Source organism: Saprolegnia parasitica, assembly GCF_000151545.1.
Source record: "Saprolegnia parasitica CBS 223.65 unplaced genomic scaffold supercont2.41, whole genome shotgun sequence".
NCBI classification, from domain to species: domain Eukaryota; phylum Oomycota; class Saprolegniomycetes; order Saprolegniales; family Saprolegniaceae; genus Saprolegnia; species Saprolegnia parasitica.
The window spans coordinates 121461-142725 of record NW_012156435.1 but is presented as its reverse complement, the minus strand read 5'-3'; the positions used below and the strand labels follow the sequence as shown (position 1 = coordinate 142725).

At 58.6% G+C, this 21265-nt stretch overlaps 9 protein-coding genes across 9 annotated transcripts; 4 read left to right on the top strand and 5 right to left on the bottom strand.

Annotated features, from left to right (window-relative positions):
• Positions 1 to 28: 28 nt before the first annotated feature.
• SPRG_09040 (hypothetical protein) lies at positions 29 to 481 on the bottom strand (the record flags this gene model as incomplete). Its single annotated transcript, XM_012348160.1, has 2 exons — positions 29 to 203; positions 249 to 481. The coding sequence occupies 2 exons, from the start codon at positions 479 to 481 to the stop codon at positions 29 to 31; spliced, it is 408 nt and encodes a 135-aa protein (XP_012203550.1).
• A 1610-nt stretch (positions 482 to 2091) lies between these two features.
• On the top strand, positions 2092 to 3669 carry SPRG_09039 (hypothetical protein). Its single transcript, XM_012348159.1, has 3 exons — positions 2092 to 2671; positions 2719 to 3153; positions 3200 to 3669. The coding sequence occupies exons 1-3, from the start codon at positions 2115 to 2117 to the stop codon at positions 3618 to 3620; spliced, it is 1413 nt and encodes a 470-aa protein (XP_012203549.1). The 5' UTR covers positions 2092 to 2114; the 3' UTR covers positions 3621 to 3669.
• Positions 3670 to 4142: 473 nt separating this feature from the next.
• SPRG_09038 (hypothetical protein) lies at positions 4143 to 5493 on the bottom strand. The gene has a single exon (XM_012348158.1). It carries the CDS (start codon positions 5447 to 5449, stop codon positions 4223 to 4225), a length of 1227 nt encoding a protein of 408 aa, XP_012203548.1. The 5' UTR covers positions 5450 to 5493; the 3' UTR covers positions 4143 to 4222.
• Positions 5494 to 6787: 1294 nt separating this feature from the next.
• SPRG_09037 (hypothetical protein) lies at positions 6788 to 8161 on the bottom strand (the record flags this gene model as incomplete). The annotated part of the gene is made up of 8 exons (XM_012348157.1): positions 6788 to 6916; positions 6960 to 7085; positions 7135 to 7338; positions 7384 to 7501; positions 7571 to 7650; positions 7705 to 7783; positions 7846 to 7937; positions 7982 to 8161. 8 exons carry the CDS (start codon positions 8159 to 8161, stop codon positions 6788 to 6790), a joined length of 1008 nt encoding a protein of 335 aa, XP_012203547.1.
• Positions 8162 to 8319: 158 nt separating this feature from the next.
• On the top strand, positions 8320 to 10379 carry SPRG_09036 (hypothetical protein; the record flags this gene model as incomplete). Its single annotated transcript, XM_012348156.1, has 9 exons — positions 8320 to 8334; positions 8603 to 8730; positions 8775 to 8878; positions 8927 to 8987; positions 9037 to 9421; positions 9470 to 9937; positions 9986 to 10047; positions 10098 to 10226; positions 10274 to 10379. The coding sequence occupies 9 exons, from the start codon at positions 8320 to 8322 to the stop codon at positions 10377 to 10379; spliced, it is 1458 nt and encodes a 485-aa protein (XP_012203546.1).
• A 5-nt stretch (positions 10380 to 10384) lies between these two features.
• Positions 10385 to 11701, bottom strand: SPRG_09035 (hypothetical protein). The gene has a single exon (XM_012348155.1). It carries the CDS (start codon positions 11663 to 11665, stop codon positions 10424 to 10426), a length of 1242 nt encoding a protein of 413 aa, XP_012203545.1. The 5' UTR covers positions 11666 to 11701; the 3' UTR covers positions 10385 to 10423.
• A 223-nt stretch (positions 11702 to 11924) lies between these two features.
• Positions 11925 to 12697, top strand: SPRG_09034 (hypothetical protein). The gene has a single exon (XM_012348154.1). The coding sequence runs from the start codon at positions 11970 to 11972 to the stop codon at positions 12666 to 12668; it is 699 nt and encodes a 232-aa protein (XP_012203544.1). The 5' UTR covers positions 11925 to 11969; the 3' UTR covers positions 12669 to 12697.
• Positions 12698 to 13200: 503 nt separating this feature from the next.
• Positions 13201 to 15347, top strand: SPRG_09033 (hypothetical protein). Its single transcript, XM_012348153.1, has 11 exons — positions 13201 to 13361; positions 13422 to 13576; positions 13627 to 13714; positions 13768 to 13937; positions 13991 to 14095; positions 14162 to 14239; positions 14297 to 14389; positions 14442 to 14489; positions 14546 to 14662; positions 14711 to 14992; positions 15039 to 15347. The coding sequence occupies exons 1-11, from the start codon at positions 13265 to 13267 to the stop codon at positions 15297 to 15299; spliced, it is 1494 nt and encodes a 497-aa protein (XP_012203543.1). The 5' UTR covers positions 13201 to 13264; the 3' UTR covers positions 15300 to 15347.
• A 410-nt stretch (positions 15348 to 15757) lies between these two features.
• SPRG_22233 (hypothetical protein) lies at positions 15758 to 20741 on the bottom strand (the record flags this gene model as incomplete). Its single annotated transcript, XM_012348215.1, has 17 exons — positions 15758 to 16318; positions 16385 to 16529; positions 16587 to 16653; positions 16700 to 16763; positions 16810 to 16880; positions 16943 to 17042; positions 17092 to 17189; positions 17240 to 17309; positions 17356 to 17463; positions 17510 to 17920; positions 17965 to 18407; positions 18455 to 18599; positions 18647 to 19022; positions 19062 to 19334; positions 19389 to 19718; positions 19779 to 20345; positions 20395 to 20741. The coding sequence occupies 17 exons, from the start codon at positions 20739 to 20741 to the stop codon at positions 15758 to 15760; spliced, it is 4176 nt and encodes a 1391-aa protein (XP_012203605.1).
• Between the last annotated feature and the right edge of the window lie 524 nt (positions 20742 to 21265).

The window sequence follows — 21265 nt, the reverse complement described above, 5'->3', positions numbered from 1 at the left end:
TACTTGAGGATTAAATACACCAACGTGGCTAGTGGTGGCGTCCGTCCTTGAGCGACGCCAGCAAGGTCTCGACGCTCACATAGTTGGCAAACCACGTCTCGCGGTACCGGAGGCGGTTGTAGCATGGCTCGAACGGCGGCGCGAGGCAGTGCAAGTGCAAGTGGTCCACGGAAGTGAACGGATACTGGTGAAAGCCAAAGACCCTGCCAAGCACGTGCAGGAGCGATTGCATAGCCGATAGGACGTACCCTGGCAGCTCGGGCAGCATGAGCACGCTGGCTCTTTTGCCAAGACCGCCCGGCCGACCGCGACCATGTGCTCGACTACGTGCATGGCCTCTCAATGAGGCGACATCGCAGCGGCGAGACGGCGTACCGAGATCGATGTGTTCATGGCCCAAGGCGTGCGTGTTGACGATGTGCTCCTTCGGAATCACGAGCATGTGCGACGCCGCCCGTGGCTTGCAGTCGCGAAAGGCCATGACGCGGTCGTCCTACGCAGCTGGTGCCATGGGCCGTCATGACGTGGCGCCGCCGGTACCTCGAAGAGGATGCCACTCGTCTGGATCTGCGTCCGGTCGCAGAAGACGCACGGCTGGGGATGGCTCGGTCGCCCAAAAGTTCGCTTCCAGAGGTGCATTTCGGGACTACCCGCTTCGATTGTACACCGGATACACATGTCGTATCCGGATTCAAAATATTCCCGCCAGATATATTGCTGGATGGTGCGCTGGATTTGTCGATATTTGAATATGCGATGTGCGGTTCAACTGCGAAAGCGCCAAGCCAAGTCATGACGTGGCACCAAGAGCGTGAACGACTCGACCGGTAGGTAGACGACTGCTTGGATTTACTTTTCTTTACACTGCGACCGCGTCTAGGCGTCAAGACTGCACGACACCCCCAGTGGAGGGAGCTGCCGAGCGCCCATGGCCGCGATAGCTGTTGTTTGTGGCACATCTATCACCAATTCGGAGAGGATAAAACTCTCACTTGCTTCATGCGTCCGTCGATTTTGCTTCTTTGCTGTTTTCGAGTCTAACGTGTAGAGAAAGGTCGTCACTCGCAGGCTCGTTGCTCTCCGAGTCAAATGCCGCTTTCAAAACACCGTACATAGGACCATGTGCTACAGAAGATGGACGTCGTGGTACCTGTATTAGTCTATTCTAGAGCTTCTTTTTGTCTGTTGCGGGCCTCAACAAACTACCGATAGAAGAAGCGATCGCCTCAATTTGAGGTGATCTCGGCTGCGACACACAACCCGCAAGACGGCGTCTGGCACTGCCACGTCATCACAACGTGGCACACTTTCATCGCGCGTGCAAGACATGCATTTGGCTCAGAGGCGAGGTTATGCAAGAGATAAGCACGGGGCTATCTGCCCAGCAAATTGATGGCTACCACTAGGTCCTGTACACTTCTGCTGAGCCATTTTTGTTTGAAAATCGCGCGCCAAAATGTCCTCAAGAGTACTCTGTTGGATCCGATAAAAAAGGACAGCAGCGACAAGTCGTTTAAATGTACATGGCTGGATTTTATGTCGACTGCAATGCCCCGACACCGGGAGCGCGGATGGAACGTAACTTGAAGACAACAATCAACCGTGCTCAGCATTTGTTCTCCCTAGTACTCGTACTTGATGTACGTTGAGCATCGCACTGCGTAGCGCTTGAGAGCATTCTAAAATGATTTCTTCCCATTGCTCAAATACCAAGCAACCGCGTCATGATGATCACAAGCTGTCCGTGTGGCTGGATTTCTGTCACAGCGAGCTCCCGACGGTGACAACCGAAGCATAGAGACCCACGAGCTTCGGCGGGGTATAAACCGCAGTCCTACAACCGGTATGTACAAGAACGAACGGTTCGTTGGCGCGTTGAACGTGATGTTCAAGCTACAGTAAATCCGGTGCGCGGCTACTAAATATGGCGCGGCACCACTTTTAAGCGGGGGCGCAGGTACACCCGGCACGGATTGGTCAAAATGCTGGACATTCCATCGCGTCCATCGATGCCATTGGCTACGGCGCAATAAGACAGCGCGACTCGATTGATTGGCCAAAATTACGACTGGCCTTGCTTATCCAAAGGCAGTCGAGATTTCCCTTTAGCAAGCATGAGCGACTACAACGACGACAAGGCGCCCGAGTTCATCTTCCCCGACTCGGTCAAGGGATGGTTCCTCTCCATGTCCAACGCCATGATCGCGGGCAACGTGACCGAGATGGGCCGTCTCTACGACAAGGAGTTTGCGACCTTGACGGCCAACTACTTTAAGCAGTCGCCGTGGCCGGAGCCGGATGTCGTCGGCCCGCTCGTGTACGACGACGCGGTCTTCATGACGCTCTACACGCAGATCTACTACCGCCACATGTTCTCGAAGCTCCAGCCCACGAGCGAGTTCAAGCAGGCGAGCTGGGACAACTACTGCGCGATCTTTGATGGGATCCTCGACGCGTCGCTCGAGCTCGAGGCGCTGCCGTCGCAGTGGCTCTTTGACATTGTCGGCGAATTCGTGTACCAGTACCAGTCGTTCTGCCAGTACCGCGCGAAGCAAGCCAACGCCGCCGACGTCAAGAGCTCCATGTGGAACACCAAGGCCGTGCTCTCGTACCTCCAGCGCCTCGTCGCGATCTCCAACATCAAGGCTGTCCTCGCCGACCCGTCGCTCCCGTACGTCGCTCCACCGTCCTGTCGTATGGTATATATGCTACGCGTAGGGTTCCGAACGAGTCGGTCAAGGAGCTCGGCTACTTTGCACTCATCTGCCTCTCGCGCGCCCACGTCCTCTTTGGCGATTACTTTACCGCGCTCGCGATCCTCAAGCCGATCGACTTTTCCAAGCGCGACCAGCTCCACCAAAAGAGCTACAGCTGCAACGTCTCGGTCTACTACCACATGGGCTTTGCCCAGCTCATGCTCGGTGACGTCGCCGCGTCGATCAAGTCGTTTGCCAAGATCATCCTCCAGGTCCACCGCAACCGGTCGTACTACTCCAAGTTTGCCGACTATGACCAAGTCAACAAGCTCACGGAGAAGGCCCTCGCCTTGCTCATGCTTGCGGCGCACCTCTGCCCGGGCTTTACGGTCGAAGACCAGATCCACGCGCTCCTCCGCGAGAAGCTCTCTGACAAGCAGGCTGCGATTCAGAAGGGGTAGGGTACCAAGCCCGTTGACAGGAAAGCTTACAGTGGTGCGTAGGGACCTTGTCGTGCTTTCGGATGTCTTTTCGTTCTCGGCGCCCAAGTTCATTTTGCCGAGCGTGACGGCCGAGTCGGAGGATGTGTCCAAGGAGGCCACCGCGCTCCAGCTCAAGCTCTTTCTGGCACTGGTCGAGCGCCACGCGGCGCTGCCGTCGCTCCGCTCGTACGTCAAGCTGTACCGGTCCCTGGACGTGGCCAAGCTCGCGCGCTTCCGCGGCGTCTCGGAAGCGTCGGTCCTCGCCGAGATCATGGCGTTCAAGCTCCACGCCGAGTCGCTCCAGTCGGACGTGCACTTTTACGTGGCCGACGGCCTCGTCAAGGTCGACGAACAGAAGCGCGAGCAGCGCACGGGCCAGTACTTTATGACGCAAATCGCCAAGTTGCAGCGGGTCGTGGACTCGTGCGCGACGACCGACTAGAGTTGTTTTATAGTAGAGCTTATCTCCTAATTCCTTTTTTTCGCACCGGTAATCGCACAATGTAGCGTTTGGCGTGCAATTTTCTCGGCCAACTGTTGCCAACGTGGAACACATGACACTCCAGGTGGAGCGTAGACCGCAGTCGTCGCCAAGCGACTCGGAAAGGTGGCGCAGTCGTCGACCAAGCGGAGCGTGTGGTGTCTCGATCACTGGTCTATGGGAATATGCGATCATTGAAGCACTCTCGCTGCCTCGACCCTTGCAACGCAGGACCGATCTGCTCCTACCTCGCCGTTGGATCGGAACCACGGCGCTGAGAGCCCTACCCCTACCAGCACTGCAGCCAAACGCCATTCAAGGCCTTTGACACACGAGCAAGCGAAACATGAAATGTGGATAGGGCTCCCTGCTCCATGAAGGAATTCGTTGGTGAAGGGACACCGGGGCTGTTTTTCTCTATTCATTAAAGAGCCACCGCGCCTGCCCCTCTGGTTGGACAACCACATGTCGCGTCCATGCCGTTGGCTGCGTTGATACATTAAAGTTGGATTGTAGTAAGTTGATCGTCTTAATATACTAGTACAAGGCAACGCAGAGTCTGGTCACCGAATGGCGGCATCGCCGTACTGTTGGCGAATGAGCCCTTCCAGCTTGACGCGAGCGCCTTTCAAGACGCTCTCCGTGTACGCGTTCATGCGCGTGTGGTGCTGCGAGCGAAGCCGAGGCGTCGCTGGGAACGACTGCGGGCTCACCATCCCCGGCCGCTTCATTTCCCAAATGTCAATGCGCACCACCACGTCAAAGGCATTCGTCGGCACATCGTGGTGCATGAGGAGCCGCATGTACTTGAGGACGCGGGCCGGTACGATCGACTTGCCTTCCATGTACGACAGCACGTACGTCGTCGCGCTCAGCGTCGACGGCTCGGCGTGCGGCGACGGGTGCGACAAGTGACGCGGCGTCGTCAGCGGCGTTTGCGACCCGCCGCTCCAGAGGCCCATGCTGGCCAAGGTCCATCGGAGCTTGGCTTCCATGTCGGTGAGCTTCTTTGGGAAAAAGCCGGGCGTGCTATGCGTCGTACAGTGCAGACCGCGGTGGTCCCCGACTTGCTTGCAGTGGTGGCAGACGTGCTCGGATGTCGCGTGGGAGGTGGCGGTGCAGAACGCACACGGCTCCCGCGCGCTCGGGCAGTCGGCGGATCGGTGGTCGCCGACTTGCTTGCAAAGCCGACAGACGTGCATGTACGTATCGTGGGACGCGGTTTTGTCGCAAAAGGAGCAGAACGGCGCCCGATGGAACCACGACGAGGCTTGCGTAAAGGCCCTTGTCGGCGCCTGCGGCAAGAGGCACGTGAGGTGTTGCCCGCGCGCGTGGCACTGAAAGCAGAGGTGGTCGGCGCTGCTGTGTGCGGACGGCGCCCGTGTCGCCATCGAGGCGCAGAACGAGCAAAAGCGGTCGCGGACTTTGGGGCACGCCTCGCTCTTGTGCGAGTCCATGGCGTGGCAGTGGTGGCAAATGTGATTTGCCGTCGTGTGCGTTGTGTACTTGGCGCAGTGCTCGCAGAAGTAGAGCCAGTCGTCGAGCGGAAACGGCTCAACGGACCGCTCCTTGAGCTTGAGGAGCACCTTGCGCACCATACCACCCGACGTCGAGTCGAGCGACTCCATCGCGTCGACGAGCCGGGACGAGTGGAGGAAGCCGGGCGGCGTCGGCTTGAGCGGCGGCGGCGGCGGCGACGGCAGCGGCAGGTCGCAGCTCTCGTACATGCTGCGCGGCGAGAAGCAGTAGAAAGTGATGACACCGTCCTCGAGGATGTCCAGCCCGTCCATCTCTTCGCTGGCTTGTAAATATTGAACCTTCACTCCGAGTCCAAACGACATATGAATGTAGGTGATGGCGGCCTTGTGATTGGCCGAAACGGCGGCCGAAGCTGCCTCTTGGTCATGGCTAAACGCACGCCACCGTCGCCGCTTTGACGAAACACTGGGTTCGCAACCACGTGCGGTGGGACGAACGCACCTCTCGGCAGCATGACGCGGACGCCTGATCACGCTCAACGACGATCCGGAACGTAGCGTATTCCATGCGTCGACAGGCCAGCAATCCAACGTTGTCAAGGACGGCTATCGACCCCGTCTGCTCGGTCGTTTTGGCTGCTACACTGTATGTTTTAGATCGTTTCGTAATGACTCTTGGTGTTGCAATTGTGGTGCGTTCCGGCCACGTGCCAACGATGAAGAACATGATTGTGGGCGACGAGGCGTCGGCATTGGCTCGATGTAGCGAATAAACTGGTGCATGCAATCGGAAGGCTGCCGCTGATGGCGTTGATAGCGTTGGCACTTCTACTCGAGCATTAGAAGATAGCTCGCTTTTACAGACGAACCGCGGCGCGGTGGTAGCCGATGGCCCGTCGTGGTACGATGCGGGCAAATGGTGAGCGCACTGTTGATTCCCGCGACTATAGATTGTGTGTTTCGCCAAGTGCAAGTTGCGTGCTTGTAGACGCTCTGTGTTGACGAAACTGGATCTTTTCGTCACAAATGGCGCGTCCGCGACGAAATGCAATGTACGAAATGGGCTTGAAGCATAGTACTCGTACTATCTGATTGTGTAAGCTCGACGCGCTCCCCTCTTGATACTAGCATGAAGAAAAGCGCTCGTCGATCCTTGCATAGAAATGACGTGTCTGGCCGACAACGAGTGACTGCATTGGCGACTCGACGTTGCCTGTCTACAAGTATCCATATCCTACTTTCAAGGCAGCAAGCGTCCAGGAGGATACATGTATGTATGTGCGTACGTGGTACGAAGAGCGGTCGGGCAGAAAAGACATAGCCGCTGGCTTTCCTGGTCATCGCTCGCCACTTCTCGGATCTGGTTCGACCCAGGAGGACAGTATTACAAACACCACCCAGCCTGCACCCCTCTCTTGCCCCTCAAGGTGTGAATCTGGCTGTTGGAACGCGTCAATTTTATAAGAAATAAATTTGAGTTTCGGCGACGGTCTCTACCGACTCGTTGCTGTAGCAAATCCGCGCCAATGTCGTGCACCGCACCAGGAGTCTGGTTTCGAACCTCCTAGACGTGTGTCCCTCTCTTTAGCTTTAGACCAACATGGTATTAGCTCATAAATGCAATCTTTCGGACAATATTTGGTCGGTTTGCTACTTTTTCTTGCCCTTTTTCTTGCCCTTCTTCTTCTTCCCCTCGCCCTTCTCGCTTCGATTGAGCTTCTTGAAGATCTCGGGTGGTAGCGACGGGTCCACTTCAAAGGCCTTGATGCGCCCCTCGTCCTAATCGCATTCGCGTCCTATTTTGATCGGCATCGAGTCCAACCTGCTCCATCAGTGGCAAGAGGATCTCGGCACCCTCGACGTCAATCAAGTTGAACGAGAAATAGATATTGGTGAGCGTCTTGCAGTGCTCGATCGCGTCCTTGAATGCCGTAAGAGCTTCGGGGTCCTACCCAACGACAATATTGTACTACACAATACCAAACAAGATTCCATGCCTTTCGGATTGCATTGTCCGAGAGATTGAGTTTCGTGAGCGACCGCGCGCGCTTGAGTCCCAGCGAGAGGTTCAAGAGTCCTTCGTCGCCGATCGTGTTGCCTTGGAGGCTCAGCGAGTGGAGGCTGCTCTTGGCCATGCTCACGAGCTGCGCCAAGACGACCGTGCCTTCTTTCGTGATGCTGCAAAACTCCAAGTGGAGTTGCTAGACCCATTCGTGCAACGACATTGTAAAAGAAGACGACGATACCTTGAGCGTGGTGTTGGTGAAGAGACCTTGGCACAGCTCAAAGACCCCGGCGTCACCAATGCCATTGTTGCAGTTCAACTTGAGTGTTTGGAGCGGCGATTTTTGTTCGAGTAGAGCGCTTCCGAGAGCATCTTGCAGCTGTATGCACGCTGTGACCGACGTGGATGCAGACATATCGAGTGCATACCCCTCGACGCCAATGCTGCAGTCCATGAGCTCGACGTACACGACGTTAACGAGACCATTGCCTTCGCAGAGGATGGATGCCTATTCAAGAACGACGGCGCGTGTCATGGGTCGCGGAACGAGGGTGACGCGTACGATGGCAGACGCGCCTTCGTCCCCGATCGGGTTGTTCCAGATGCGGATCGTCGAGAGGTGCATGTACGCTGCCGTGATACTATGGGGCACGGCACCGTACAGAGCGTGTCAAGGATGCTAGCATCGCTTCGAATCCGAGACAGCACGCATCGTGGAAAGGATATCAGAACGGCGCAGGCCATGGCGCGGACACCGCCGCTGCCGAGCGGACCAAACTCATCGTCGACAATGAGCTACGGAGCATATATCATAGGACCGCAGGTTGCACGGCGTGTACCTGCGTCAAGCGCTCTTCGGCCTCGTCGCCCTTGCCTTTGAGGGCCTCCGACATGGACGGGTTCGCGGGCACGCCAATCGATCGGCACATCTTGACGTAGTTGGCCACGAGCATCGGCCGTGTCACGCCATTGTCGCTCGGCTCGGGCTCCTTCTTCTTACTCTTGGCTTTCGGGCCCATACTTGCTTGATAAGCAACTTGTTCTCGAACGAGATGCTGCCACGCAACTCTATCAATAGCGCATCTTCCGGATACCTTTCTTCGGACGGCGTATCCGGACAGAAACGCCTTGCTTCTCTTCCGCGCGAATGCGCTGGGGTCGTGGAGGGTGTGCTTGCATGGGCTATTGTCTTGTACACGGTAGCCCTTTAGCTCCGAGCTGCAGGTCGAGCTGCCAGCGGCGGCTCGCGTCGATCGATGCTGCACTACGCTCTACTAGTAAGATCTATCGGGCCGTTATGCATCCGGATAAGAATACCGGATACCGTATCCGGACGCGAGCCGTTGACCCCAGGATTTGGCCGTTTCGTGCGGGCATTTTGGCCACCGGACGCCATTTGGAGAATCGCCGGTAAGACGCCGCGCGGCATAAAACGTCATGCGTTAAACGCGGCCGCGTAGTTTACCGCGACCGATGGGACCGAGTTCGAGGACCGCGACGAGTGGCGCAAGTACGAGTTTGCGACCAACTTCACCTTCAAGGGCAAGAAGGACGAGACCTTGATGAAGCTGCCGGGGCAGATCGCCGGGTACGACGACCTGCACGGCCATGCCCAGACGTGCGTGCGCGTAGGCAACCGTTCGACATGGCGGACCTCGAAGGCTGCCAAGTGCTGCTGCTCGACCACTGCGACCAAGTGCAGATCGACAACCTCGTCAACTGCCGCGTCTTTATCGGTGGGCATGGCGTCCCATGCGCTTGAGGCCCATGCATGCCATCGATAGGCCCGTCGTCCGAGTCGGTCTTTGTGCGCAATTGCACCAACTGCGTCTTTACCGTGGCGTGGTACGTGAATCGCGCACCGATCGCTCGCTCTCATAGCAATGTGGCATAGCAAGCAGCTGAGGACGCGCGACTGCTCGCAGTGCCATCTCTTTCTGTACGCGCTCACGGACCCGATCATCGAGACGTCCAACCAAATGGTGTTTGCGCCCTTCAACGGCGCGTACCATGGGCTCCGGAGCCACTTTGCGGCCGCGAATCTCGAGCCCGAGAACAACCACTGGGCCAACGTGTACGACTTCAACGACCCGGACAAGACGGGCGAGAACTGGCGCCTCGTCACGGACGCGGTCGAGCCGTGGGTGATTCCGCTCGAGCAGCTCGTGGCCGACGCCGAGGCCTTTGGGCCGTGCGAGAACCCCGTGCCCGCGAACGCGACGCCGATCACACACGTCGAGGACCCGTCGCTGCAATCGTTCTCGATCGACACATCCCAGGTACTGCATGGCACACGCATGGCCAAGGCTCATGGGCGTATATTGTAGCAAGATGCGCAAGCGCACATGGAGGCCGTCGCGCACAACGATGAGAGCGTCGACGGCTTCGTGCCGTCGTCGGACGACAATGCGCAGTTTTACGACGAAGCGCCGTCGCCGCCGAGCAGTACGTTCAACGACCCGCCGCCCGCGCCGATCGAGTCGCAGCCGGTGCCGGTCGAAGGCTACTCGTCGAAGCCCGGCGGCTACTCGTCGCAGCCCAAGGCCGAAGCCTATTCGTCGCAGCCCAAGGCGGCCGCCTACACGTCGCAGCCCAAAGCAGAGGCGTACTCGTCGCAGCCCAAGGCGGCCGCCTACACGTCGCAACCCAAGGACGGCGGCTTCACATCGATGCCCGACCCGCAGCAGAGCTGGCCGATGCTGGATGAGCTGGAGCAAAAGGCGGCCGCCGACGTCGAAGAGAAGCGCGTGAAGGAAGAAGCACTCATCAAGGAAGTCCGCGCCAAGGCCGAAGAGGTACATCTACCTCTGTGCTCTTGCTGCTTGCGACTCAGGAAGACGTAGGATCTGGACAAGTACTATGGGGACCGTACCGACAAGCTGGCCCACCGCGCGGCGACCAACCGGTATCGTCCGACCACTCGCTGCACATGGAGTACCAAGATGATGGATGTAGCGAGCACGAAGAGCAAAAGAAGCAGACGCAAGCGGCGCTCGCGGCCGCGTCGGCCGAGCAGCCGTGGAACCGCGTGACGGACCTCGTCGACATGTCGGCCCCGGTCAAGATCAAGACGGACGCCGAAAAGTAACTATCAACTTGATACAACGATGCGATAGATCTCGATATTGTAGGAAGAAGAAGGACGACGTCGACCTCTTTGACACGACGCGCATGCGCAGCCTCCTCGTGCAGCTCAAGAACACGGGCGGCCCCGAGACGATCCGGGCCCAAGGCTAGCTCTATGCCATATCGTAATGCATCCATGCTTGTTGCATCGATCGTTAAATAAACATGCTCGGGCGGCGGGGTGGCGGCGACATGAGCCGGAGAAACACGAGGTCGTTGGGACTCGCCCCGTACGACCCAATCGAGTGCCCTCGCGTCGGCGTGAACGCGCGGTGCGTAAAGACCGCGGGGGGTAGTCGCGGCGACGTCTCGAGACGGTCGTCGCTGTTGCAATCGTCGCTACACCACCGTCGCCGGAGCGCTTCCAGTTGCCATAGGAGAGTGCTGATAAGGACGCTGCCAAGCACGCCCAGCAAGGTCGCATGCAAGGCCGGCGCGGTCTCTGGTGCAAACACCATGCTAGCGCGGAGCCCAAGGCAGCCGAGCTGCACGAGCTTGGCCGCGATCGCACAGCGCACGCTTGAGCGCGTCGCAAAGGGCGCAATGACGACAACCAGGACGAGGTATGTGGCGTGGACCGTACCGAGCAGCGCGAGCTGCAGCACGAGGTCGTCGGGAGGCAGACTGAGACTCGCGCCAACGAGGACGTGCGTGATCGCGTCGATCGCTGGAAACCACGTGGCATCCCGGAGATACGGCGCGTGAAAGCTCCGAAACACGGAGCGGCAGCGACGATGGATGTGCTCGACGGCGACAGCAACGAGGAGGACGAGGCAGGTGGCCATCGCCGCCATCGCGGCAACGATGAGCAGCTGCCCCGCGCGACGACCTCGACGACCTCCTTGGAGTATCGAGAGCGTCACGACAACCATCGGCAAGAGCAGAAAGTGCAGCGCGAGAAAGAACGTGCCGAGAAGCCGGAGCGCGACCGCCCGGCAGCGCTCGGGCAGCGTCGGCGTGACGGCCATGTTGACGTGGCCGCAGGGCCAGAGGTACAGCGCTGTGGCCACGACCAGCGCAATCAGAAGCGGCGCGAGCAGACAGGCGGCGTGGACCGTCACGCTCGAGAGGACGGTCTCGCTCGCATACCCGTGGCGCGCCGCCAAGCCGAGCAGGCCGGTACGCACGGTCGGTGATGTCGACGATGACGATGACGGTGATGGCAGCAGCAAGAAGACCCAGACAAAGCCATCGAGGCTCGAGCGATGCGCGAGGGGCGGGCCAAGCGTCGCGAGGCCAGCGGTCAGCTGCAAGAACGAGACAAAGAGCGGCAGCTCCCACGCGTTGACGTGTCGACAGACCCTGTGGGAAAGCGCATGCATCATGTGGCGCAGGAGCAGCAGCAGTAGAGCGGCAGCCGTCGCACCTTGCAGTCCGTAGTCGAGCCACCGGTCCATCGCAACCGTCTTCTTGTAAAGTACACTTGCGCCCGCTGTATTACGTCCTTTTTTCGACAAAAGCGTCGAAGCTCCGTAGCGCGCGGCCATTGGTCGAACACCTGTCGTCCTCGGTGCAATGGACACAGTGTCTGTTCTTGTGCAGACGCTACTGTAGAGTCCACAGCGACAAGGACGACTCGCGATGCGGATCCGCCCTGGCACAGAAGCGGGCACGGCGAGTGTACGTCGTTGGACGACTGAGTGATGGTCTGTCGCCGGTGATGGCTGTTTTGGCACATCGCGACTCGTGCTGCGGGACGAAATGGAGCCGATGACGTACGAAACATATCTGGACGCCGAGGCGCGCTGGCCGTCGACGGGCCGCGTGGTGCTGGCTCACCAGACGCCGTCGCACGTCGTCGTGTACCAGGCGTACAATCCCACACTCGCGACGGCCATCGTGGCGGCGCAGTGTCTGCATGCGCCAAGCGTCGTTGCCGCCGGCTACAGCCTCCAGCGCATGACGTGGATCAAGCCCAACTTTCTCTGGATGATGTTTCGGTCCAAGTGGGCGACAGCGCGCAACCAGGAACGCATTCTGGCCCTCTACGTGCATCGCGCTGCGTTCAACCAGCTGATTACGGACGGCGTGCTCAGCGCGTGCGACGATGGCGCCGTGACCCGGGACGAGTGGACACAGCGCATCCAAAGCTCCAACATTCGCTTGCAGTGGGACCCGGACCACGTGCCCGACGGAAGCCGCCACCTCGGACGCCGCGCGCTGCAGATTGGCCTCCGCGGCGACGCGCTGCTCGCGTTCTCATCGACGATGGTCGATGGCATCGTGGACGTGACCGACTTTGTCGCGTCGCAGCGACCTTGCGTCGCAGCCATGCACCTCGATGCGCTTCTCGTGCCGCGCGAAGACGTGTTTGAGTGGAACCCTCTGGAGCCCGCCACGTCATCGCCACACCAAGACGAGAAGAGCACACCAAGACTAGAAGAGGCCACGTGGTGTTAGAATGATAATCCTATCAGTCGTGTGAGGGATCTCGCTTGGAGCGACGCTAGAACTAGATGGGAGGATGTTGCGTCTGCTTTCGATCCTTGACGGGGTATAGATCGACAGAACCGGCGCGCAAACGTTGATGAGGCCAGCAGCGGTTGCATTTCGCAAAAAATAATTTCATTAAATAATTACGTCAAGGCGATCGGACCGTTGAAAAGGGTGCTCGAGGTATGCTAGACAATAATGTGCACGTGGAAATGACGTACGAGTTGCGTCTATGAGGCCGCGGTGTCGTTCCCACTTGACCCTTCTATTGCCCAGTGGAATTTACTTTATTTTATATCTCATGATTTGTATGGGCATCGCAGCGGATGTTTTTATTTTCAGCGACCAATCACAAACCGTGTGGCGTTGGAAACGCACTTACGCGGTCTTTACCTTGCTTTTGTATGGCACGATTGGGGTTGGGTGCTACCCGAAGTTCGAAGTTCCAAAAGCCAAGGATTTCGGCCAATCCCCGCGCGCTCGAAGCAAGACAGAAACACCAAGTTCATTTTTGGGTGTTCGCGCGACCAGCGGCGACGGACGCATCGCTCGACCGACCGACGATGCAGATGATGGCCAAGAAGGAAGCCGACGTCGCTGTCTATGAGAGCCTCGACACGGACGACGAGGAGGACCACGACCGCCTCCTGCGCAAGCAGCGTACGCCAGCCCACCTGCAGCATGCCCCTCCTGATCCTCGAATTGTCTTCTGTGGGATAGACGACGCGAATGGCGGCGTGGGCCTCAGCCTTGACGACGCCAAGCTCGGCGCGCCGTCGCCTGTCCGCCGAGGCTTTGTGCGCATCTACTTTGAGAGCGACAACTTTACATCCTCGACCGTGCTCCGCGTCGAAGAGCAGACGCTCGTGCGCGATGTACGCTGGCGCCTCTTCGTCGTCGGCGCCTTATCCATGTTGGCACCTAGGTCCGCCAAACCATGGCCACCAAGCTCCATGTCTCGCGCAAGCAGCTCGAGTACTACGCGATCCTCATGGTCTTTGCCAGCGGCAAGGGTGGGCGTCTGTCTGCCGCGAGGGCTGCCACGGACGCAATCGTTGCTGCGTAGGCTCGTCCATGTCGGCGCGAACGCTGCAGGACGAAGAGTCCATCTTGCAGGCCCAGGAGCAATTCCACGCCGAGAGACAGTCGCTGCCCGAGATCTCGCTCGATCACATGGGCCCCGTGCGCGTCAAGCCTCGTCACCGCGCCCGCCAAACGCTCAAATTTGTCTTCAAGGTCGTACTATTCTAGCCAAGAATTCCCGAATTGAAAGAGATATTTTGCGATAGGACACGCGCGCCAAGCCGATCGACTTGGACGCAGACTTGGAGCCGCGTACGAGCAACACCAACTCGCAAGATACTGTTTTTGCGTTTCCCCAAAAGCTCGGCCAGGTATGACCAGGGCGATAACGACAGAAGCGCGTCCCACCCCGAATTCAATCTTTAATGTGAATTTAGGGAATTCGATCGGGTACGCTCAAGAAGGCGAGTCTCAAGGACGCCAATGTCTGGCGCACGCGCTGGTTTGTCCTCAAGGTACCAAAGTCGCATTCACATAATTTGGGTTTTGAAAAGGAGAATATTCGCACATAGGAAGACAAGCTCTTTTACTGCAAATCGGAAATGAACCAACGCGACATTACCGCCATTCCGCTTCTCAACTCGTGCATCGTCAAGGCCGACGTGGTACCCTTTCATTGTATCGATGATATTACGTGTACAATATTGTCTTGTGTAGCAAATCCCGCACTGTTTCGAACTCCACACGTCACGCCGCGTCTACCGCGTACGTTCTCGTCTTCCTTTCCAGCGATTCCCATCATGTAACGGTGCCCTATGTAGCTATGCGCCGCCAGCGACGACCTCATGGTCGGCTGGATCCACGCGCTTCACCGGGAAATCCGTCTCTGCAGCGAGAACCAAGCGCTCTCCAAGGCCGAAATCATCATTGTCGACGAGGTACAATCTGTCTGCGCAATGAACGACAATATGCAACGTACCCCATAGACGGTCACGACGTGCGAGCTTCAAAACACAGCGACACCATTCGCGGTCACGGGGATCTTAAGCAACCCCGTCCTTCGCAAGCTCTTTCGCGATTACATGGTCCAGCACTTGGCGGCCAAGACGGTCCTCCTCGACACGTGGACCGAGTGCGAAGCATTTCGCCACAACGGCATCACGCGCTATCAACACCACATCAATCCGTCCGTGACCAACCCGACGCTGCGGTCGACGGCGCGGGACGAGTGGGAACACGTCAAGACGATCTTGCTCCAGTACCTGCCGGTGCGGTTGCCGTCCGCCCGATTCGAGTATTGAGCTTTTGAAGTAGGCGTCGCAGAAGGCCGGCGCCGAGCTCAGCGATGTCGACATGGACGTGTGCCGGACCGCGTTCCACGAAAGCCAAAAGAATCGCCGGCTGAGCATCGCGATGGACACGGAGACGAACAACTTGCTCGAGAACTACCCGTCGCCCCACCTCTTTTATCGCGTCCAGCACGACGTGCTTCGCGCCCTCGAGGAAGGGCCGTTCCGCCACTTCATTGCCGGCAAAGGCTACATGATGATTGTAGACCGCATGATCCGGCGGTAGACACATGGTCGTTGCAATACTGTCGTGGAATATACTAGCTTTTGTGTGCGTTGTGCGTGGGTGGAAATGGAAATGGACCACCACAAGGGCTCGACGACCAAGAGATAAAGGAGACGAGGGTTCAGCGCATCCGATCTTAGGACACTGTGCGTGTCAGGTGCAGCGTGACGCGCGCCATGGACCAAGGGTCCCTCTTGAGTCGTCAATGGGGCCAGGCGTGCGACCATGGAGTAGTTTCGATGCCACAATTCACTCGACTGCTGCGAAGGATCGCAGCGCAAGAAGCTACTTGGTCTCCAACACGCGTCGTTCGATGGTACCCTAACCCCGTAGCAAATTCTCTCAACCCTCGTGGTGATAGCACGGCCTGCATCTACTTGTCCATCCTGTAGCGTCAGAGTCCGTAAAGCCGTCGACCTCTGCACGTGACAAGTCTCGACGCTGCTTGATTGAACGAGTTACAGGGCCGCCGCCGACGTTCGCGCGCGCTCCCCAGTCTCCACATGCGGCGGCGTCTCGCGCAGGAGCACGGAGAGTCGTTTGGCACCTGGTGTCGTTGACGTTTGGCGCAGCGGACGGCAGAATTTTTCCATGTGGGTCGACGTGCCCCGATGGAAGCGGTGAAAGTACGTGCGCGAGCACATGTACACCATGCCGTACCCGACGCACTGGGTCGCGCGGACGCAAAGGACGCGGCTTTTGTCCAAGAGCAGCTCGTTGCGGTAGTCGTAGCCCCAGATCAAGGCCTCTTGCGCCGACGCCGCCACGGGTGGCGGCCGATAGAGGTATCCAATCATCCAATCGTCTTGGTTCGTGTCGCGCACCAGTGCTTCGAGGTGCAAGTACCGCCGCAGCTTTGGCATCGAGTCTTGGTTACTGAGCTGTCCGCAGTCGGCGCACGTGAGCTGAATCTCGGGGGCGAACGTCGGGTAGGCCGTCGTAAAGATGATGGCGTCGGCGTCCTTGGAAAGAACGCTCAGGGACGGGTAGCGTCGACAGCGCGCGGTCGGGCGCAGCAGCTACGGCACTCACAGTGGGCTATAGTACTCGAAAGACTCTGGGTACCATGCTATGACAAGTTGTACATGGCGCCTGGTGCCCCCGATAGAGAGGAGGAAACAAAAGAGAGAGGTCTTCGATGCGGTCGCCCGTCCCGAGCCAAATGAGCTGTTTGTTTTCTGGCTTTGTCGGTCGGTGGCCGCTTCCCGGCCGTGCGCATCGCTGGCGTGCCTAGTCCAAAGACAGGTTGCATACACCTCCACCAAAATATATATTTGAGAAGGCAACTGGTAGAGTTCGCGCTTGGTGCGGTATTCCTTGTCACAGTGCGGACACTTGAAGTAGCCGGTTTTACCTACAAGACAATATTGAGTTGAAGGTTGTAGACCGATGCGACGTACTCTGCATAAACGTGTAGTTGTCGTCGCGCCACGGACTCTCGGGGGGCCAATGCTTGACCATGTACTAGAAAAAGGACGAGATACGCGACGTCGCTTGTGAACGTTCGTACCTGATCCACGAGCGGATCGCCGGCGACGAGGCGCACCTTGTTGGCGTGGACGTGTTGGTGGCTCTTGGCCCCTTCGTTGGTGCTGAATATCACCACTTGGCATCACATTTCTCGTAGAGTAAAGGGATCGTACGAGAAGCAGCGACCGCACGCGGGTGGCTGCATACAAACGTTCGAGTGTTTCGGGTCGTCACTTTGAGAATGGTATCGAGCGCAGGTTGCCGCGGCAAGGACTATCCAGATTCCACTCAACCTTGCAAGAAGAATGGGATAGCAAGGTACTTTGAGGTGGTACACGAGCTTGTGAATATCGGCGAGCGAGAGGGTGTCGGGTGTCACCTCGGTGTCGTCTTTGGAGCAAGGCGGCGTCGTCGTCGACTCTACACATACGACAATATTGCACATCGCCGAGAGGGAAGTCGCATGCTACCTTGGTGAAAGAGAATATGCATGTCATCCACGGACGTTTGGATCGAGACGTGTGACGTCGGCGGCGTCACCTACATACCATTGACGCAACGCGGGAATGAAGCGCAAAGGGAAAACCTCGGGGCGCGGCGGAGCACCGTTCGCGCTCGGATCCGAGGGGTACCCGAGTTGCTCCAGTCGACGTTGTAGCGTCGCTGCGACGGCCGGCAGCGGTTCAATGAATCCCTATACCGTCAATACCGTCTACCTGCACGCGTCTAACGAGATGTACATCGAGGCCCGTGGGGGACGGCGCAACGCGCGGGTCGGTGTTGACGCCTTCCTTAATATCGTGCACGAGCCGAAGCCAGTAGCGCGAAAGCAAGTCGTGGTGGTGAAACACATAGTCGATGAACGCCGCGTCGTCAGCAAACAAATGGGTATGCTGACGCCGCAGCGTCACCACGAGCTCGTGGTAGGCGGCAGCGAGCGAGCGTGCTTTGTCTGGAACCTGCAGCGAAGCCTCGTCGTCGACGGTCGCCGGTCGCGTCACGTCGATGGCATGTAGTGCCGCCAGCGCCGCGGCGGCTTGGTCTACCAAACGTGGTGCCGCCGGTGAGGGTGTTTGAAAAACAATCGAGAGCCGTTGGATCGCCACGTTCTTTTCTTCAGTGATGGCAATACCCCGCAGCGATACCAGCCCCTACGCGCGGCTGATTCGCACGCATTTGTTGGAGGAGGGTGTACCGGAAGGTAGTCGATGTCAACGGTGCCGTGCGCTGGGTGCTGCTTTCGGATGCGGCCCGCGTGCGACGTCACTTGCATTTGTCGCTTCCGCCCCATGCGCACGTGCACGAGTGTGCCCACGGGGTAGAGGGCCATGTCGATCGATAGCCCTTTGGGCGACGCGTGAAAGCTTATGGGGGGCTGCGCGACGAGCCGCAGCTCACGGATGCCGCCCCGCTTGTTCGATACCTCTGTCGGACCGCGGTCGATTGGCGTCGGTGGCTTGCACGTGATATGTGGCACAACGTCGCAGCGCTCGCCATGCATGTCCCGATACAGGTCGTCAATGTCCTTGTAGGTATGGCCAAACGGACTCGTTGGCCCCGTAAAGATCTTGCGCATGTGGTAGTCCTTGGCCGTGTGGTAGCTCGCACTCGGCAGCTTGTGCTTGAGATCCTCGTGGTCTAAAATGGCAAAAAAGTCGTCGGCAGATCCGAATTGATGCGCGTACCGCCTTTGAGCATCGGATCGATCCACAACCAGCGCTTCTCCATGGCTACCCACGCGGCGTTGGCGCGAAGCCGGCCGCAAAGGCCACGATAGAGTCGCTGCAGCGTCCGGGTTGCCACATCGTACCGCGCGCGTCGGGCGGGTACCTACCCCTCGTGGGTGATACCCTACCCCTACTTCAAAAGAATCGTACCGAGTACGACGCATTGGTCTGTGGCAACACGCGATCGTGTCGATAGACGACGCCGGTTTTTGGGTTCGTAAATGCAACGTGGAAAATGATACCGGGGTCCCCCGCCCAGAGCGTCCGGCTAAGGTACCCTCGCATGCTGGCTTGCAGGCGCTGCGCGGCGCTGTAGCGTCGCTGGAGCTCCTTTCGGCGCAAGTACAGCTTCCACGCCCGTTGTATCGTGATGGCCGACATGAATGCCTGAAATTTGGCTTGCGCTTGCAGCTTGGCAAGGGCGCGGCGGGCTCGCCAGTTCCGCATGGCACGCGCAAGGACCCGGGCGGCGCGCCACCGGCGAAAGAGATAGATGGCCAGCGAGTCGTCGGCCGAGAGATCGCCCCTATACATCGAGAATCAATTCATGGAATCGGGTATGAACGAGGTGTACGAGAGACATCGACGGAGGTCGACGCGAGCCCGAAGCGTCGCAATGGCCTTGTGCACGATGATCGTGACGCCAATGGCCCAGTAGAGGCCCGAGAGCGCGCGCAGATGCTTGGCCCGCCGGCGTCCGAGGAACCCCCGCACGAGGCGCTGCAGGCAGTGCGTGCCGACGAGGAAGAGCCGTCGGTAGTGCTCGACATGCCGTTGGGCTTGTCGCCGCCGCCAGAGTGTCTGGAGAAAAATGCAGGCCGCAACACGTTTCTTCGCACTAGACAAGGAGCGGTGTTTAAAAAAATGGACAGATTGTCTTAGGAGACCGTACGCTAGTGCCATCTTGAGAGCATGGACGCGGCGGCGGGCGCGGTTGCCGCGAAAGACGCGCTGCAAGGCTATCGCGACGCGCGGGCCCTTGCGTAGAAAATTGACTTGCCACCATAACGTTTGAATTGGCTCGGGAATGAGTTGTTGTAAAAGAGATCGCGGGCCGCCAAAGCTGGTGGGGGCCGCCGCGGCTCGATGCGGGGGTGGTCGCGTTCGGGGGGCCAGCGGGTGTCTTTTCTTGTGTCGATCGACGTCGTTGGTGTTGACAACATTCGGGCAAGCAAAGGGGGATGTAAAGGTAACGTCTGCCTCGCGCACGTTTGGTGGCAACCTAGTTGACGATTTCAAGTATCAAAAATAAGAAAAAAATCAAGCAAAATGCACCACCTACGAACTCAAGTAGGCTTCGTAGTGATTCTTGCACAAACCGTGTTGGTTGAAGAGAACGAGGTCCGGGCACGTGCCTCGCCGCTGCGTGTTGGAAAAGACACACACGGGCGTGTGGTACCCACAGTGCGGTAAATACGTGAGGTACACGGGGTGTTGCAGCACCGCGTTTTTGCAAACAAACGGCTTGAGCGAGCTTTGGCCCGGAAAGAATCCTTGCCATGTGCAGAGGGACGTGGCACTATATACGACGCCAATCGCCTTTGTAGCCGCATTCGTGGCGTTGGCCGACTGATCGACGACGGTCTGCGCGTCCGTGATGCGAACGCCGGGCAGTCGGAGAATGTCAATGACAACTGGTGTCTGCTGCAGCTTGGGTTGCCCGACATGCGCTACCGCATAGCACGGAAGACAGAGAGCCATGTCGTTGGGCACGGTGATTTTGGCCGATGGCCCGTCGTGCGTTGGGGCGCGGCAGGTCGGGGCATGCCATGGACATCGGCGGCCCGTGAGCTCAGGTTCCGTGCGAAGAACGTTGGAGCAAACGTAGAGCTTGCCTTTGTGCAAGAGACTAGACACATCATACAATGACAAGAAAGTCGAAACGAGGCATCACGTACCTCCAGCTGCAGACTTTGGGGGGTGGCGGGGGCGGGGGCTTGGCTTTGCTCGATGGCGACGCCGCGGCCAAGAACGCGTCCATTTCCTTTCCAATGTGTACTAAGCTCGCGACTTCGATCGCGACCTTGGACGGGTCGATCTTGTGCTGCGGCAGCAGATACGGCGAGTCGCCAGACCGCCATTGCCAACCGCCGCTGGCCTGTGCGAGGGTCTTGCGCTTGTTCCAGTTGGCGAGCGCCGATGCCTTTTCCTCGGAGGTTTCAATGTCGCCGTGGGCATTCAAGACTTCCTGAAGCAGCCGCTTGCCTTTGGTCTTGGCCTTGGCGGCGGCGACCGCCGTAGCCATGGCCGTTTCAGATCAAGGTGGCAGTTGCCGCCACGAGACGATGACTCATGGGCGCTTACGGTACCGTTCGAAATAATGACACCAGCCAGCTGGACGACAACCTACACCAACGTCCAGAGCGGCTTGGCGGCAGGCAACACGTTCGCTGTCGTCTCCAGTGGCAACGCCCACGTCACGACAACTGGCTAGCAGCAAGGGTGGATCTTTCGGTCATCGGGACCGTTGCAGGGGATGGGACCGCTGCCTACGTCTGGGGCACCATGGCTCTAAATGCTAGGCGGCGTCGAAGCGCCTTGGTGCGCACAGACGGGCAGCTGGTTCAATATCTTTGTCCACGGCAGCAAGGTGGGCATGGTGGCGAGCGGTGACTATGGCCTCGATGCGTCTGGTGCGCTCTTCCAATGGGTCGCTTTTGTCGCTCTACCGCTCGCTTGGGCCCATGTGGACATCGATGGCTGGCGCCGCGCCCATGATCCCAGTGGCTGCGGGTGGCGGCTACCTCTGGGCCTTCACAAAGCAGACTC

Bases quoted from the DNA above. Each gene is read 5' to 3' on its own strand.
- SPRG_09039 (XM_012348159.1), top strand. From the start codon at position 2,115: ATGAGCGACTACAACGACGACAAGGCGCCCGAGTTCATCTTCCCCGAC. The intron at 2,672-2,718 runs GTACGTCGCTCC...TGCTACGCGTAG, and splicing joins CTCGCCGACCCGTCGCTCCC to GGTTCCGAACGAGTCGGTCA. The intron at 3,154-3,199 runs GTAGGGTACCAA...AGTGGTGCGTAG, and splicing joins CAGGCTGCGATTCAGAAGGG to GGACCTTGTCGTGCTTTCGG.
- SPRG_09038 (XM_012348158.1), bottom strand. From the start codon at position 5,449: ATGGACGGGCTGGACATCCTCGAGGACGGTGTCATCACTTTCTACTGC.
- SPRG_09035 (XM_012348155.1), bottom strand. From the start codon at position 11,665: ATGGACCGGTGGCTCGACTACGGACTGCAAGGTGCGACGGCTGCCGCT.
- SPRG_09034 (XM_012348154.1), top strand. From the start codon at position 11,970: ATGGAGCCGATGACGTACGAAACATATCTGGACGCCGAGGCGCGCTGG.
- SPRG_09033 (XM_012348153.1), top strand. From the start codon at position 13,265: ATGCAGATGATGGCCAAGAAGGAAGCCGACGTCGCTGTCTATGAGAGC. The intron at 14,096-14,161 runs GTATGACCAGGG...ATGTGAATTTAG, and splicing joins TTCCCCAAAAGCTCGGCCAG to GGAATTCGATCGGGTACGCT. The intron at 14,390-14,441 runs GTACCCTTTCAT...TGTCTTGTGTAG, and splicing joins GCATCGTCAAGGCCGACGTG to CAAATCCCGCACTGTTTCGA.